Below are 19,296 nucleotides of genomic sequence, written 5' to 3' on the forward strand. Positions count from 1 at the left end.
TATACGCCGGCAAATACGGTATATATATATATATTTATTTTTTTTCTTTTTAAGCAGAGACTCTAGAGAATAAAATGGTGGTTGCAATTTTTTATGGCACACAGTATTTACACAGCGGTAAACACACTTTAGTGAATTTTAATAAACAAAAACACAATATAATACCCAATTGTTTGATCAAATATAAAAGATGATGTTATGCCTAGTAAATAGATACCTAACATGTCACGCTTTCTAACTGTGCATGCTCGTGGTACGGCACCAAACTACGGCACCTAAAAATCTCCATAGGCGGTGTTTTATAAATCTTTACAGGTTACCAGTTTAGAGTTACACAGGAGGTCTAGTGCTAGAATTATTAAGTGTTCTTGCATGGCAAGACCACTTACTGTTATCTCACATATATATTCTTATTATTATAGCCAAATTTACCACTCTAACTCCTCCCACAGTTTTTACACTACATAGACAGTAATATACCGAAACGTGCGGATTGTTCCCGATTGGTGTGCTAATACTTTGTGGAACGTTTCGCTGAATGGTTCACAAACTATCGGCATTTTTTTGGTGAAATTGGTCCAATAGGAATGAATGGCAGAATGTTCAAAACTAGAGTGGGAGCTGACAAAAGCTAGAGTGTGAGATAAAAAATCAGGACATGATTTCTAAACTGCCATCACTCCCTCATATTCAAGCCCACCTACAAAAATCTTATATCAAAACGTTCAGCTATCCCTGGTGCCACTAAAAATGTCCACGACTAAGCCATAGTCCTGATAGTTTTCAAAATATGACCATTTCTTTGCAACTCACGCCGCCCATTGACATTCATTGAAACTCCACTCTAGCCACCTCAAATTTGAAGGGCAATCTCTAAACTGCGACTGTGCCTTCATTTTTAATATTTCAGAGACATACTATGCATCGAAATGTAGATCTGGATCTTATGATTCTCACAATATAAAGCTGTTCGGTGTAGGATTTATAATTTTTAAACCACAACCGTTTGAAGATGGAAACTGCCAGTGAAGCGAGCAAGTTGGAGCAGTTTGTTTTTAACCGCTCTTCTCTGCCCTTGCTGTAGAGTGAGTTGCCATAGGAACCCAGGTGTGTGAGCAGGCAGCAGAGTGACAAGCCACTCCACCCAGTTACTCCACCCACTCCAGTTGTAGACTACTGGTGGAGGCAAGAACACTTCACACAATTTCCCCAGAAATTGTAGCTTTTCTAGTATTATTTAAAATGTTTTATCTTTACACTGTCTATTTACAGGTGCTGTTTATTGAGAGATCTGAGGTCTATTAGACCCCAGATCTCTCCTCTGCCCTTCAAAGCATCAGATCAAACCAAAGTTGGTTTGATCTGATGCTTTCACAGGCTGGTAATGGTCTGTTTACATTAGCTGAAACCAGAAGAGACAAAATACTCGTCGCTTCAAGTTTCTTAGACTATAAAGATGATCGGGGATGTTCTGGTCCTCGGTCATCTCTATGGTAAGCTGGTGGAAACGCTGGCATCAGTTCTGGGCTCCCTGGTAGGACAGAAGAACCCAGGAACATGGTGGAATGTGGGAGGGGGGACTCCTTTTACTGCTTGTAAAAGCAATTCAGTGGCTTTTTAGGGTTCACATCCACATTAATAGGGCATAGCTATGCTCACCTCAATACTTGTTTTTTTAATTGTCCTCTCACATGACTGGGTGTTCAAAGAGATCATATGTTTAGTTTATTTACTAACTTTCACATTTTTTAGTGAATAGCACAAGATCTTTGAGATGTATATCAGAGGGGTAGGGGGCACTGAATGATTTTGCTATGGGATGCCATCACACATTTACAAGACTGGGTGCACTTCTAAACAAACGTCAGGTTCCCTGCATAGGAGCCACAGGTGTTTATCCAAAGCTCTGCCTTTTTTGCAAACAGGACAGCCATAGATTAAGTGATACCAGGCTTCACCTTCTTTAATGTGGAAGGTGGTCAGCTATGATCTTGTCCTGAGCCGGCAGATGTCCAGCTCTGTGTGTAGAACTAGTAGTGGTAGAGGATGATAGAATCTCCTGATACAAAGGCTGGGAGTGCTGGATCTTTGTTTAAAGCTGAACCTGCACTTTGAATAAACTGTATAGTCCCAGAGGAACACATTTATTTATATTCATAATTACATATTGACCTGGGGAGAAATAGCTAAAATGTCAATGTAGATTTAAGGGAATTAGTGAACATCTGTATAAAGCAAAACATCATTCATCAATTTTATTATTATAAATGGGCATTATTTTTTCACATTGGAATTCTCAGGAACACCATGGACTGTAGGCACAGGTATAGACGACACCATACTGATATAATGATATATAACATCGCTGTGGGTGAAGGACACCAGCTTAGTATATTTGCAGTATGTTTGCTTTGATCCACTTCTCTCTTTCAGATCAATGCTAATGACAGCATGTGACCTTGGAGCTGCGACCAAACCATGGGAGATCTCAAGACAGGCAAGAGTTGATTTATTACTCGATAGGGGAGGAACTTGCTGATGGGACAATGTTATAATAGGATATGACTTACAAAACTCCGCCATAAAGATTTCACCTTCCTTATAGATAAAGTGGTGTATTATATTCCTCTGTAGTTATACAGTATTTGGTTAATCCCATTAAGGTATATCTAAAGGCAAAACTTTAGCCTTGGATAGAGTGGAGAGGAATTAGAATACCTTCCCCATTAGGGAGATTCACCCTCTCTATTTGTCCTGTTTACCATTATCACCAAGAGTGAAAGGAAATCCCAAATTTTGGATTGTCACTAGAACAGGAATAGAGGGTAAACCTTCGATTGAGGACAAAGAGGGATTCCTCCACTTTGCAGAGATTTCCTTTCATGTCCTGTTTTGGTTATGGGACAGAAAGTAAAGTGAAACCTCCCCAATGAAACACAGATTTCAAATAAAAAACTGACAGGGGTTATAAACCTCCCTTACTCTATCCAAAATGAAAATGTTTTACCTTTAGTTCTACTTTAAGGGTAAGTAATTACAGGAAAGGTTACACAGCTCTATAGTGTGAATTTTGTTTTCATGACATTCTATGCCCATGGTGCAGGAAAAACAATTTCAGGTGAGTGACCAAACACAAACTGATGCATTGGCAGGTAAGAAGTATAGCACCAGCAGTTTTATTAGGAAGATATAACCACAAAAATACCAGTACCGTTATCTGAAAAAGTTGGATCACCAAGTGGTGTATTTATGACAATGAGCAGATTCCACTGTCCGCAGGAGAAACTTCAGTCCTACATGCAGGTAGGCCCATTGAAGTCAATTAGTATGCAGTGGCTGGGCTGCATGGACAAAGTCACTAATGTGACAGATGCACACTGTTAGCATTCAGAGCCACTCGCCTGCACCTGCACACCTGTCATATTAGAACCAGCAACTGTGTCTGTGCAGCAGCTGCATCCTCATAGACTTCAATGGGCTGCCTGCACGCCAGTCTAAATACAATGCAAAACATGGCCTATTTACAGCATACGAACCTCAGTGCCCATGTGGAAATAAATAAAAATAATAATACTGTATATACAGATCAGTTTTATATTCATGTTGAAGGAACTTTCTATTTCTTTTATATTAAAAGCGAGAAACTCTTTATTGGGACTACGTATGCTAAGTCGCTCAGGTCCCTTAGATATTTTGGGACTGGTTATGGTCTCATTCAGATGAACGCTGACACCCTTAGGGTGCGTTCACGTGAAGTGAAGTTCACTCCAATCAGTAGGGGATCTGTGAACAGATTCCTTGCTGATCGGAGCCGAACGGGACGTGTGTCACATCCATGCCCATTCAGTTTGTACAAAGCAGACACAGGCAGACCTTGCTGAGCTCTATGGATTGCCAGGTGTAAGCAGACTCCATTGTCCAGAAACACTGACAGGCAGACCTGATCATAATGCCTACCTAAAAAAGACCTAATTCCGTGAATGAGAACCTTGTTTATGCAGCTTCAGCCATCAGGTACTGTGTGCAGGCATGGGATACAGTGACTATTGGGATGCAGTGACTGCACAGACACAGCTGCTAGTCCCAAACTGACATCCATGTGGGTGCAGGTGAAAGACCCCCAAATGCAGACTAGTACATTATGTGCCACAGACCACTGTGATTTCACCAATTACTGCATTCTCAGCATTGTTCATGGTTGGCTGAAGTCATAAACAAAAATAGCTCAAAAATGACCAAAGCCTCTTTAAAAAAAAAGTAGAAGATAATAGAAAATATATTAAACACATAGAAAAAATGTTTTTACCTTTTAGAAGAACCTTTAAATGATAATAAAACTAGCTGACCTTCCAGTTATGAAAGGATCACCTCCCACGTTTGTCTTCTCTACATATAAATTAGAGCTTCAGTTTAACATGCAACTTGAAGATCAAATATAGAAGAAACTACTAAAGTTCTCATTGGTGCTGGCCATGCAAGTAATCTTACAGTTGTTTGATATAGTGATTATGTCCTAATGTTCAGAAATCAATTGGGGAATGATCCACAAACAATTGTTTTCATATAACAGAGCCCCCCTTCAGTGCAAAAATCAATTAGAATCTGACCAAACTATCTCTCCTTGTGTTTTGTTGGGAGATTGTTTTTTGATTTCAAATTAATCACAAGATCAGAGACGTAGAATCAAATCTATGGTGAATTGTTTCTTTATCTTTATGTATATGGCCAACATTGCTGATTCAGCTTTGCCATGGACCTGATTTCACCATTTCCTGCTGTATTCATATTTTATTTATTGTTATAAAGAAATTATGTAAAATATATCACTTTGGCAAAAATGCCCCAATGCTGAAATGCAATGTTGTCTTCCTGGATGTAATTTTTCTGAATGGTGAAATGGTAAATGTTTCTTGTATATGAGGTATTTATGAGCTTTTGTACAGGAACAGTGTAGTATGCTTCCTCGGCAAAATATTGCTGTATGAGAATGGGTAGGAAATGGAAAGAAAATTGGGTTTGTAATTCCTTCTGTTGTGAGCCTCGTCGTCTTTCATTCAACTCATACGGCTGCCCCATGGAGCTACCTCAGGCTCTGTCACATACTGACAATGATGAATCAGTTCCTGCATAGTTTTTAAATTTGAGGGCTTTCCACTCATTCAGTCAAATGTCTTCATTGGCCATCACATCCTGAGGGTAATATGAATGAATACAAAGAATACTGATTAGCAGCAGGAGCTGGAGCTTGAACAATTGAACCCAGACAAGTGTTTTATATTTTCAGCATAGGGTTGGAATAAAACCTTCAATAGGGATGCTTTGTGAAAACGAGAGAAAGGAAATGTGAGCTAATGCCCATAGTAACCAGTCAGATTCCATGTTCTGTTTATTAAAATGAATACACTTTTCTACCAGTAACATTTGTTTTTTTTTCCAAAAATTTTATTTTTATTGATCAAACTGTTTATTTATAGCAATATGTTTCTGAAAGATTTGATTGTTTTATTAAAATGATCATTATATTTAGGGATTGTATTATTATGTTTGAGGCTGGATTTTGGCATTGCCAACATAGGCCATGGCCAAGGACAGTGGAGCTGGAAAGGTTGATGTACAACCACCCACAGCTCATGCTGTTGACTGCCAAAAACACGTTTACCCATATAATAAAAAGTTCTTACCAATGCCATCTAGCCAGGACGCCATGTTGCATGTTTTCACCTAGTCCGAACACCAAAACCCTAAAACCAATGTATTAAATTAGGGAAATGGTTTGCTCTGTCTCCAAGTCATTAGTTCTAGGAGTACTGACAATGAATTGGCAAACATGTCTTTCATACTATCTGGCCTTAGCTTCAGTGTGGCTTTGACATCTGATCTTCAGACTAACTAGATATCTGGATATTAAGTAGGTGACACAAGACAGTTGGTCTGTGGAACGAAATATTGAAAGGAAGCATTGACCCAGCCCTGGTTACATGTTTATGAAATGTAATTGCTTGATAATAGCTTGGTTTAGTTATCATGGTTTATTCCCACATTGTGATTCCAAATTGGAAAAGATACTAATTGCCTTTTAGGCCTCATGTACACTGCTGCTCCTAAATGTGAGTTTAGGAGCTTTTGGTGTTTTTTGCCAAAGCCCCTGAACTCAACTCAATAAAAGCCTATGTGTCCATACCAGGGGCGGACTGACCATTTGGAAAGTCGGGCACTGCTCGAGGGCCCGGGGTCAGTAGGGGGCCCCATGAGATGCCCCTGGTACCTTTTTCATAGGCTTTTTGAGTTTGGGCAAGGACACAGGGGCCCATGATCCCCTATTGCCCGGGGGCCCCATGAGTTGTCAGTCCGCCCCTGGTCCATACACACATAGGCTTTTACCAGAGTTTAGAGGCAGCAGAGTTTAGGAGCAGTCAATTTTACATTGATAATTGTTGAACACAATTTAATAGATGTAACATGTAACATGTTCGTAAAGGTGAACTTATCCTTTAAAGAGTTTTTCTAGCTTGTCTTCAGGTCCTAACAAGAATGCTTGTTTTGCAGGCAATCCTAAATTCTGCTGTTCTACCAGTGTGGATATCCAAAAAAATGTAATTGTTGTTGGGATTTGAGGACAGTTATAACCGGATTTTTAAAATTCTGGTGTCTTCTGAGTTGAATTGTGCAGATTGAGCTTATAAACCACATTTTAACAACCGATTATCTAAAATATAGAAATATTAAGAGCTATGAAAGCGGCTGTGTTCTTCTAGCAGGAAGGATTTTGTTTCATGTCCTAGCAGACAGTAGAAAATTGACACATGTAATCTGACTGGTCTCTATAAGTGATGCACTTTGCTTAGTTCTGTTTGTCATAAAACAGCCAGAGTGTTGGTAAATTGTATTTGATAATTGCACAGATGGGACATGTTTTTAAATAGCCAAATAGATTAAACATTTTTTTTTTTGTAGGTGGCGGAATTGGTGACCAGTGAGTTCTTTGAGCAAGGAGACCGGGAACGAGCTGAGCTCAAATTGACTCCTTCAGTAAGTTCTGATTTCAGCCATACTGGATTTCCCTGTGGTTTCAGAGCAGTTCATGGTAAAAACAACAATAATTATCAAGAAGCTAATGATATCAAGTGTACTTCATAAACAACTGTATCAGTAGGTGGAGCAATACCACAGTTGGGCAAATAGTACCAGGAGAATTGATCAATGGCAGCCTACATATTTTTCAGCTTAGTTCTTTTGAAGGAGAAGTAGGGCCAAAACTCTTTTGGCCCTACTTCTCCTATGGATCACAGGAGTACACTTAGTTGTGAACTCCTGTGACCCGTTTGTAGCTAACAGCGGGCTAAAGCCTACTGTTGGCTGAAGTCGTGGAGCCGGTCTAGGCTCTGCAAGGGTCCTGACCATATTGGGGGGATCCTCCCAGATTCCTGACTGGCAGCTGGCTCAGTCTCTCAGCATGCTACTGGGAATCTGAACCAACTGTTGCTGCCCCCTCCACAGCCTCCAGTGAGTACCCACTTAGGGGATTGTGATTGTTTTTTTAATACCAAGCTTCTCTAATATCATTCTGGTTAATTTACAAAAGCATTAAAGTGTATGTAGAAATAAGACTTTTTTTTTTGTTTTGGATAGAGAAAAAAAGGCTAGCATATTCATTGCTAAGGAGATTCACTCACTGTTTGTTTTGGTGGCCATTGTCTCTATTTCAGAAAGTGATGAGAAATCCAAACATTTTGAGCTTCCACCAAACAGGAGACAATCTTCCAATGAAGATATCTGTTTTAGTGATACTTGTTTAAGACAGATTTTCCCTTGCTTTAGAGAGATGTCTTCCTGTTGTGCCTTTTGAGCAAGAAGTAAGGAGATGTGTTCCCAATTTGGTGAAAAAAAACTTGACACGGTCTTAACCATTCCCTATTCCATCTTCAAGTAAAAACACATTTGGTTTTACATATGTTAACATATGCTATCATGGGAAATGTTCATTACCCTGTGTTATCTGCTAATTATGAAGGTTTAAAAATGAAGTTTCAGCTTTATAGTATGCATTCGCTGAATTTACTGCTACATATTTTTATCAGTTTTTGTGGTATATTGAGTGTGAAACTTCATTCAAGTTCCTTTCCACATGGAGGCCTTACAATCTGTGCCTGCTATAAATATTCCTTGCTTATTTCTTCCTTCTCATCACTGATCATGCTTGGACCATGGCAAATCACTAATCATGAGTAGACCGTGGCAACACTTTAGGTATAATATACATACCATGTTTTCTGTGTCTTACAGTCTGAATTATTAAACCTAACAATGTATGTGAAGCTTGTAAAATAGTACTCAAAGTGTCGTCCAATCAAGCCATAACTATGTATATTTTCCACAACAGGCCATTTTTGACCGTAATAGGAAAGATGAGCTTCCTAGATTGCAGCTGGAATGGATAGACAACATTTGTTTCCCTTTGTATGAGGTAAAACTGTTATTTTTTCTTAAAAGTATTGTATGCTTATAAACTCCCGTTTGCCTCCTTTTGTTATGCTGATAAACTTTAAGTGAAATTGAAAATATGACCCTACCCATGTACTGCAATAAAATGTTGGGTGATCAGCCATGGCTAGCAAGTTTGTACATATCCATGACAGGCGGCAGCGGCTGTCCATAGCTGTTTGCATGTATTTGAACATCAAGCGGTTACAGATAAGTGGCCCTGGATGAAAACAGTTTGAACCCTGGGCGGCTCATCTGTTCTTAAGGCCTGGTTCACACCAGTGCGTTTTTTAGTGCTTTTTGCAGAAATGCATTACAGTACATTTAACATGGTTTCCTATGGGACACGTTCACATCAATGCTTTTTTTAACAAGCTGCATTTTTGGAAAGGGTTAGGGAGCAGTCTTTTTGCTACAATAGAGTTCAATTGAGATGCTTCTGAAATGCATGTAGTGTGTTTTTGCTGTGTTTTGCATTTTTTATTCTGCCCAGCAACAAAAATATTTTCCCTTTAACAAGAAACACAAAAAAAAGTGCAAAACGTGGTAAAAATGCGGCAAAAACACGTGTATAAAAATACAAAGCGAAATGCAAAAAGCATATCAAAACATATCAAAAGCAAACTGCATTGGTGTGATCCCGGCCTAACTGCATGTGCAGTAACTGCTCAATGCAAACAGCCACAGCTACCTGTCAGCCTGTCTGTGAATTGTACATGCTTGCTGGCTGTGGCCCAATGCATCCACCTGTGCTACCTACTGCACAAAAACATTCATTCTTTGCAATGTATGGCTTTACATGTGTAAACAGTGGAGGCACTGAAATTACAGCTTTATTTCTCGATGAAAGCAAAATCGTTGCAGTCTGCCAGCTTTCTAATGTAAACAACCAGCAGGTGTTTCTAAGCTGTTAAGCTGGCCATACATTGGTTAGTTTTTGTAGTTCAACCTGCAGGTTGAACAAAAAAAACTAACCCAATTTCCTTATCCACACACTTTATGTGGATAAAGGAATCCTTGCTGCTGAGTCATTGTTTTTTGACAGAAGGGAGACTTCCCTGCCGTCAGAATACACACATCAGCACTGCAGTCTGCAGCCTACAGCGCTGATCAAGTGAAGAAATACCAAGAGGGCAGTTGAACAGAAATTGATCAGTAGGTCGACTTCTGTACAACCAGAGTGGCCACACAAGGATTGAAATTTTGCCTGTCCCTGTTGAATTGGCTGGATTTCGATCCATGTACGGCCAGCTTTAGAAACCAACTGAATCACAACTTAGGATCTTTGAGAATGAATAAACCCACACTATAAGCAGCTAAAGAAGTAATTACTGGCTTTTTTTACTGCTTTTTTTCAACATCTAAGTAGTTTAATGTCCCTAGTCTGGGACAGGGCACTTTAAAGACAAAACAACTTGATACCCTAAGGGCGCCTTTACATGGGCCACCTGTGTTAAACAACGAAGATGTTATTTGTAGGTATCAACAACTTTCATGTTTACTACATCACTCTTTCCTACATTTAGATGTACTTGGGTTTAGCTGCGTTTATTTGCTTTTACATGCGCTTAGCAACATAAAACCAGTCTAAGTAGTCCCACGATGCAGACAGGCTAAATGCACCTAAATGCTGCTGAACTAGATGTCTAGGTGTGTATTTAGCTATAGCAAAGCATGTACAGTATATGCTTCAATGTGCGTTTAGCAACTAACTCCAAAAGCACCTGGACATCTGTACTTTAATTTTGTGTGCATGAGGCCTTAGTCTTAAGTTGTCAGTTAATAAACTTTCCCTAAACTGTAACACTAACCTATTAGCCTGGTACACACAGGCAGTTATATTTAGTTCAACCCAGCAGGCTGAACAAAAAAAAAACCTGAGAAGCCCGCTGTACTAACTATGCAATGCCAGTACAGCGATCTCCCCGCTGAGCTATTGTGTTCTGACAGTGGCACTGCCCTCTCCCCCCACCAAAAAACACCAGTCAGCTCTCAAAGCCATTGGCTGCGAGCCGATCAGCTGCTGTTTTTCCAACATGCCCGTTCGACAGAAGCCTGAGAGGCTGCAGTACACACAGTTCTGTTGAACCGACTGATATTCAGCCTGTGTGAAGCTTTACTGTTAGCTCACTAACCCTAACGAAATGAACCTCATGAAATGCTGAAATTATCTTATCTCAGAGCTATCAGGAAACCTACCAGTCTTGCCACCAAAAACTGATGACTAACTTACCCTTATTACCCCCCTTCAATGCACGGGCACTTCCACTGATTGCAAAAATGGAGGAGAATTGACATAGGTCACAAGACCTCTCTCAGCAGAGAAAGGCTAAAAGTGTAAGTACCCATACACTGAAGAGGAGTGTAAGGGTAGAGTAGATAAAATTTCCACTTGTAAATGAGGAATCATTTGGAAGCCTGTGACATCAGCTTAGGAAAAAAAAGTAAGGAAATACATCAGACAAAATCATAAAATTCATAGCTGATGTTGAAAGCTGTAAATGACAGAATGGAATGAATTAAATAAGGGGATTCCTTCATAAAAAGACATGTATCAATTAACTTCCTCCTAAGAAGAAAAAGATACTGAAAGCAGCACAGTGGCTAAATGGTTAGCACTTCCACCTGGCAGTACTAGAGTCGTTGGTTTGAACCCCAGCCATGGCACTATCTGTCTGGAGTTTGCATGTTCTCCCTGTGCCTGCGTGGAATTCCTCCACATACTTTGGTTTCCTCCCACACTCCAAAGACATGCTGGTAGGTTAATTGGATCCTGTCTAAAATTGGCCCTAGTATCTGTGTGTATGAATGCAAGCTAGGAACCTCAGATTGTATGCCCCTTGAGGGTTAGGGACGGATGTGAATGTACAATATATATGTAAAGCGCTGCATAAATTGATGGCGCTGTATACATACCTGAGATAAAAATTAACCAAACCTCAGAAATTATATGTGCTAGAATGAAATAAAAACAGTGGTTGGTCAATAATTAAAAAAAATACAAAAATAAAACACCCAAGAATAAAAACTTGAGGTCAACATGTGAATCATTTTCAAGATTCATGTAAATGTCTTCCCTTTGAGTTATAAAATCACAGCATTATTTTATTTGCAATTTAAAATTATCTATTGTATTCTCTGTTTTTCACTGCCACATTCTCATTGCAAAATCCATTTTCTGAATGGATTTCACCTGTTTCACACTTAAGAGATAAGTTCACCTTTTGTGAAAAGACAATAAATGCACATATTTTTGCAGAAACAAAATGTGCATGATTAATTTTTTCCTAGCTTGCCTGGCCTGGCTCACAGTCTCTGCTCTAATTCATCCCAAAGGTGTTTTATCAAGTTGAGGTCAGGCCATTCAAGTTCCTGCACCCCAAACTTGTTTATCCATGTCTTTATGGACCTTGCTTTGTGCACTGGTGCGCAGTCATGTTGGAACAGGAAGGGGCCATCCCCAAACTGTTCCCACAAAGTCCAAAAAGTCCAAAATATCTTGGTATGCTGATGCCTTCAAATTTACCTTCACTGGAACTAAGGGGCCAAGCCCAACCCCTGAAAAACAATCCCACACCATAATCCTCCCTCCACCAAACTTTACACTTGGCACAATGCAGTCAGGCAAGTACCGTTCTCCTGGCAACCACCAAATCCGGACACGTCCATCGGATTGCCAGATAGAGAAGCATGATTTGTTACTCCAGAGAACACGTCCCCAGTGCTCTAGAGCGCAGTGGCAGCGTGCTTTACACCACTGCATCAGACGCTTTGCATTGCACTTGGTGATGTAAGGTTTGCATGCAGCTGTTCGGCCATGGAAACCCATTCCATGAAGCTGTCTATGCACTGTTGTTGTGCTAATCTGAAAGTCACATGAACTTTGGAGGTCTGCAGCTATTGACTCTGCAGACTGTTGGCGACTTCTGCACACGGTGCGCTTCAGCATGTGCTGACCCCTATCTGTCATTTTACGTGGCCTACCACTTTGTGTCTGACTTGGTATTGTTCCCAGTTACTTCCACTTTGTTGTAATACCACTAACAGTTTACTGTGAAATATTTAGTAGAAAGGAACTTTCATGGATGGACTTATTGCACAAGTGGCAACCTATCATGGTACCACGCTTGAATTCACTGAGCTCCTGAGTGTGACCCATTCTTTCACAAATGTTTGTAGAAGCAGTCTGCATGCCTAGGTGATTGATTTTATACACCTGTGACCATGGAGGTGATTGGAACACCTGAATCCAATGATTTGGAGGGGTGCCCCAATACTTTTGGCAATATAGTGTAGGTGTGGTGGGCAGATGTTCACTAACGTTTGGCTATATAGTGTACCCACTAGGGGGCCCACGGGCAATAGAGGATCATGGGGCCCCTGTGTCCTTGCCCACACTCAAAGCACACCCAAAAAAGCCTATAAAAGGTACCAGGGGCATTTCATGGGGCCGCCTACTGACCCCGGGCCCTGAGTGCTCAAATGGTCAGTCCGGCCCTGTAGTGTACTCGAAGCTATGAAAGTTGCTGTTGAATGAAGCATACAATATGGAGGAAGGCATTGTGTAGGCTTCACAACATGCCGTATTCTGTGCATATATCACCAATGTCCCTAGACCTAACACCTCCTCATCTTAAAAAAAATGTGACATTTGCATTATATGACCAATAAGTATTTTTTTTACTCTAAAGTTTAATTCTGATTCATGTGGTAATCTGTATCATCCATTATAATGGCTTTCCAGCTCTTCCCAAGTCATAACATTGTATCTTTGCATTGATTTATATCCATTAACTACTTGCAGTTAATGTAGAAAGCGTTTGTGTTAGTTGCTGAGAGGGCAGAACATAGGGCATGGCAGACAGGGGATCACTTATGCCCACATTCTGAGAGGAGGCGAGTTTGAGTGCAGCACGCCGCTCGTCAGTCAGCCTCTACCAGGATTTCCTCCGGGGATGTAATGATGTCAGCGCCTCTTCTCTGCTGCAGTCTCTCCACCATGCTGTGCAGCTATTAGCTTGATGCTCAACTAAAGGGAAAACACAGCAGCAGACACTGAAGCCGGAGCTGTTAATGCCTTAAGGAAAATTGGAAAGCTGATGTCATGTTATCAAGCTGTGTCATTTCTCCTTCATAAAAAGTTGTGTTTCTTTTTTTATTCCTTATACTGTAACTTCACATCTACTCACTGCTTTACTTCATTAAGAAGCCACAAGTGTATTCCTTTGAAGTTGCTTTCATGCACAGTATCCTTTTTTGAACCAGCACATATAGAATTAGAGAACATTTATTTAACTTAGTCTTTGCAAAATCTGTAGTGCTTTAAATAATATATACAGTATACTTTTCTGATTAGTCCTGGTTCCAAAGGAGATAAGGTTCCTTCCACAGTCATCCAGGGACACTCGCTTGGACCAAATTGTAGCCAGTAAACCTGCCAGGTTTTTTTGGGGGTTGTAGGAGGATGCTCGAACAGCTGAAGGAACCCCACACAAATACAGCAGAGCATCCAGATTCCTTGGAGTTAGGGTCCTCATTGGGAACAGGTCCTAGAATCCTGACATTGAAAATTTTGATTGCTAACTATTTAGCTACCATGCTGCCCACCAATGGCAGAAAAACAATGCCCAGGAATTTGGTACATTTGAGCAACAACTCAACTGGCTATAAGCATTTGCACCATCAAATTGCACCTCTTACCAGTTTTAACACAATTGAGCAGTGTTTGATATGCTCTTTGGAGAAGTCTACAGATAACCACAGTGGATCATTTTAGGAAAGCCGGGGTGACCCCCTGAGCTTTTTTTTTTTTATATGTATTAGTCCAGTTGTTTAAAGTAATTCAGCACACACATACAGAGTCACTTTGATCATAGTATGTGACTTCCACATACAACATATATGAAAATACATGCAACTGAAACTTTTATTAGGACTCCAGCATAACTGGATACAAACTGCTTTGAGCATTTGTAGTGAACTTCACTACGATGTTCATTGTTTGCTGATTATAAATTGACAAATGTATATGTCAAGGCAAAAAAAAGTGTATCTCTGGAATACGTGCACATTTTCACATGTTTTATGTCTTTAAAGTGGAACTTTACCCAAGAGGGGAAGTTCTTCTTGGATGCCTCCTTCCCCCTTCACTGACATATTAGTCACTTTTTGAGGGGCAGGGGCGGACTGACAACTCATGGGGCCCCCCGGGCAATAGGGGATCATGGGGCCCCTATGTCCTTGCCCAAACTCAAAAAAGCTTATGAAAAAGTTACCAGGGGTATCTCATGGGGCCCCCTACTGACCCCGGGCCCTCGGGCAGTGCCCTGGTTTCCAAATGGTCAGTCCGCCCCTGGGTAGGGGGATGTTTTGACAGGTACCCGCTCCCATTTCCAGGTAAGATCACAGCAGCAATCTTTCAGCCCCTCCTCCTTCCCCCTGCAGCCTTCTGGGACACACACAGGTCCCAGACGACTGCGGGACCAGTCACACAGTGGAGCATGGCTAGGAAACCAACTGTGAAGCCGGAGGGTTTCATTGTCAATTTCCCTTACCCAAGATGCCGGATCCTGCACCTGAAGCCATTTGATGAGTCAGCTTGGGTGAGGACTTTACTGGATCCTTGGACAGGTAAGTGTGCTTATGTTAAAAGTCAACAGCTACAGTATTTGTATCTGTTGACTTTTTACTTTTTGGGGGAGACTGGAGCTCCACTAAAGATACTGCAAGTATAGAAAAATAACTGTTGCTGTGCCAGAAATATAGTGTGCTCCTCTCTACATCTCTGACATGACAATACGGTGTATTTTTGGCTCTGAATTTCAAAGCACATGCTGCCAGCTATTTCATTTCTGATGCATTACAAAAAACAGACCTCTCCTCTTCTCCTCCTCTCCCAACATTTCCATAACCCCTCGTTGTGCACAGACAGAAAACGTAGGAAGCTACCAGCTTACAAGATATCTGCAAAATCAACAAGTATTTTTGCACATATAAAAGAGATATTACAATGCTTTTGATGAAATATTTTGCAAACCAAAGGGGAGCAAAAAAGCGAAGTTCATTGTTAGGGTTTACATGCATTTTAAGCTATACTTTTTTCGGTCAACTTAGGAAGATTGTTCTAGTGCTGCCTCTAACAAGTTGAATGTTTCTAAAAACTGTCAGTGGCATTTACCAAGGATCTTTATTAGTGTGCAGTAACCAGTTGTAACAAATCACAGATAATAAAAGTTTAGTGTGATACTTTTGTTCAGATTGTTGTGACACCTTAGACCATGCAGGTTGGTGTGCCAACGTAGCCAAGGTAGACCAGACAGGTGGGTGTTAGTGAGCCTTTCACTAACACACTAACACCCCCCCCTCCAGCGACAGAGAAAAAGACCTTCACAGCGCTGGACATCCCTGGGAACAACAGTTGGGTTCTGCATACACCATCAAGCAGCCCGCAGCCTCTCTCAGATCCCACCTGGTCCCCATGCTGCATATGTCCCTTCTTCCAGGAGGCAGTGCTGCCCCCCTAAAAAATGCCACCCTAGGCAAATGCCTTGTGGTAAATACACCTCTGGTTGTTCGGGTAGGTTGCTGTGACAATGTAGTTATCAGATGTAAGCTGTCAGATGTGCCAAAATCTTTGCCTCCAGTTCAACAAATTTAAATGAATGAGCAAGAAGCCTATAATTTGTAATTATTGTCAATTTAGACAGGATCCAATTAACCTACCAGCATGTCTTTGGAGTGTGGGAGGAAACTGGAGCACCCGGAGGAAATCCACGCAAGTACAGGGAGAACATGCAAACTCCATGCATGGTCGGGAAACGAACCCATGACCCATTTACTGCAAGGTAGACATGCTAACCACTAATGGGCGGCACAGTGGCTTAGTGGTTAGCACATCTGCCTTGCAGTAAATGGGTCATGGGTTCGATTCCCGACCATGGTGCCTCCTGCATGGAGTTTGCATGTTCTCCCTGTGCTTGCGTGGGTTTCCTCCGGGTGCTCTGGTTTCCTCCCACACTCCAAAGACATGCTGGTAGGTTAATTGGATCCTGTCTAAATTGACTCTAATATGTGTTTGTATGAATGTGAGTTATGATGTGATGACAAATTACACTGGTCTGGAGGCTTTATACGCCAACACTAATAGTAAAAGAGAACAACACCAACCTCCTGCAATACAGTTACTTTGATAAAAAAAGAATCAATGGACAATTGCATTTCCAAATGTGTGCTTCTTTGGGCCACAGACAAGTAACATTTTCTTCACACATTTGTGAATGCAGTGGTCCTTTAATTTTATCTGATTAAAGTAACTATGTTGCAGAAGGTTGGTGTGCTCTTGTTTTATTCTCTTTTAACATAAAACTGATCATAAATGGATCAAAATTCAGTTGGTTCAGTAGGCACTGGCAGAATTTTGATCCATCTATGTCCTTTCCCATTCCAGAGAAGTTGCTCTAATGATTTATTTCTCTCAAACTGGCTTGTTGGAAAACTTTTCTTTGGTCAGTGTTGCAGCACTGATCTATGTATTCTGACAATTGAGTATTCCCTGCTGTCATAATAGTACAGCAAGGAGAATTGCTCCATCTACCTTGCTTGTGTGGATAGAGGAATCCATTCAGGTTTTTTTTCATCAGCCATTTGACTGATGGAAAAACAAAATGATCAATGTGTGGCCAGTCTAATACTGTAGATCAAGCAGGTCAGTGTGACACTGTGAACCAGGCAGGTTATTATTATAATGTAGCTCAGTAAAATTAGTATGTTACTGGTATGCTGGTAACAGTTGACTTGTTTTTTTATTGATCAGCCAGTGGGAGATGAGGAGTCCTCCCCGCTGTGCCATTGTATTCTGACAGCATGATTATTCCACAGTCAAAATACACTGCAGCCGCTGATCAAGAAAAAATATCCAACATCCCCATTCGCCAGAAGTTGATTGTTACATTTTATCCACAGATTTTACAGACAGCCTTAATTAGGTTATGAGAAAAGTTGCTGCAGGCAGTCTATTTGAACTACTGTTCTCACCTTCAGGCCTAGCCAGGGGCAGACTGACCATTTGGAAACTCGGGCACTGCCCGAGGGCCCGGAGTCAGTAGGGGGCCCCATGAGATGCCCCTGGTACCTTTTTCATAGGCTTTTTTGAGTTTGGGCAAGGACACAGGTGCCCCATGATCCCCTATTGCCCGGGGGCCCCATGAGTTGTCAGTCTGCCCCTGGGCCTAGCCTGTTATCGGTGAGGGCAGTGGATCTGTCTGTAAACACAGAACTATTCCCTATGAACTATGGGCCCTAACTGTTTATTAGTGAAAAGTAAAATCTTCAGCACTTCATGGTCACAAGGTGCCTAGGCTTTTCAGGCTTTTAACCCCTAATCTCTACAGCCTTCCTTAAATTCACAAGCAAGGATCTTTCAAAAGCAATAACATGACTTTCTTAGTTCAGTTACTTACTGTATGATTGCTCTGTTGCAATGCTTACATAATCCAGCCCAAATGAGTTAAAGGGTCAGTCTCCCTATTTCGATTTTTGGTAAATGCTGGAGAATTACAGTTACCCGACAACTTCCTATATACAGTATATACCCTTGAGACCTTATTGGTGAGATCTCTCCACTTGAGTTCCTGGGTCTGCATACCTGCCATTATGATAGATCACATTTTTCCTATTGACTATTTTGTTTGTTATACCATAGGCATATTGCTGATGAAGTATTCAAAGACACACACTGGAAGCCAGGAGATGATTCAGCAAGTCGGGCCCCACCTTAAACTAAAATTTACTTTTAGGCTGATTGAGTCATTAAAGCCCAACTTAAGGTTATTTCCTCTTGCTGTAATAATCATCTTCAAACTAGAGCTGTTCCCTAGTACTTCCTTTTTACCACAATATGTCTTCAGTCCACCAACTTTGTTAGAGGATGGCTGTCTTTATTTTCCAATAATTTTTATTAGGAAAACATTTTTTTCAAATAACAAATAGTGCAAATAGACAAATGTTATGTCATAATAAGTAGGTTTCAAGCAACACAAAAAAAACATGGTTTAACGAACATAGGACATACATTAGGAAACCAGAGAATCTGTATAAAAACAATTGAGTAATTCAAATAGAGAGTCTCCATCATTAATCCAACCATATACAGGTGATGAAGGTAGTGGTGGGGTAAGGGGGGAGAGGAAGGCTGGAGAGGGGCGGGAAAAGGGAGAGCCAGGGGACATAATAGAAGGGGAAGGGAGAGAACCGTTGTTTGTAAACCTAAGAATACACACAGAACGAGTGTCGTTCGAAGCATGACAAATGTTTTAGAGCGAATAGGGATTAGTATCAACCAGGGGCGGACTGACAACTCATGGGAACCCAGGGAATAGGGGATCATGGGGCCCCTGTGTCCTTGCCCAAACTCAAAAAAGCCTATGAAAAAGGTACCAGGGGCAACTCATGGGGCCCCCTACTGACCCCGGGCCCTCGGGCAGTGCCCGAGTTTCCAAATGGTCAGTCCGCCCCTGGTCTCAACTAGCCCTGGAGAACAGAAAAAAAGGTATAGTAAAAAGTAAGAAACAGAAGTAAAACAGGAAAAAGAAAAGCAGAGGGTCAAATCGGGAGACATTAAGGCACTGAAATGTGTCAAATCCAGGAATCTCACGTTTTATCAAATTTTTTAGTATTGTTGTATAGAATACAAGTGAGTTTGTCATTAATCTTGATCCAATTCAATTTATTCTTAACATATACGAGCGGAATAATTGATTTCTTCCAAAGGCTAGCAATAGTAATTCTCGCTGCCAACAGCATATTTTTGAGCAATTT

General features: G+C 40.9%; 1 protein-coding gene across 1 annotated transcript in view; it reads left to right on the forward strand.

The window, feature by feature from the left end:
- PDE11A (phosphodiesterase 11A) overlaps positions 1 to 19,296 on the forward strand; it is a 717,642-nt gene that overhangs the window by 661,606 nt on the left and 36,740 nt on the right. Inside the window, exons 17-19 of the mRNA XM_089690441.1 lie at positions 2,434 to 2,497; positions 6,955 to 7,029; positions 8,381 to 8,464. Of these exons, the coding sequence (XP_089546567.1) occupies positions 2,434 to 2,497; positions 6,955 to 7,029; positions 8,381 to 8,464 (223 nt within the window). The remainder of the gene's footprint in view (positions 1 to 2,433; positions 2,498 to 6,954; positions 7,030 to 8,380; positions 8,465 to 19,296) is intronic.

This window comes from Staurois parvus, unplaced genomic scaffold (genome assembly GCF_062004578.1).
Source record: "Staurois parvus isolate SC_StPar_1 unplaced genomic scaffold, SC_StPar_1.0 ptg000530l, whole genome shotgun sequence".
Taxonomy (NCBI): Eukaryota; Metazoa; Chordata; class Amphibia; order Anura; family Ranidae; genus Staurois; species Staurois parvus.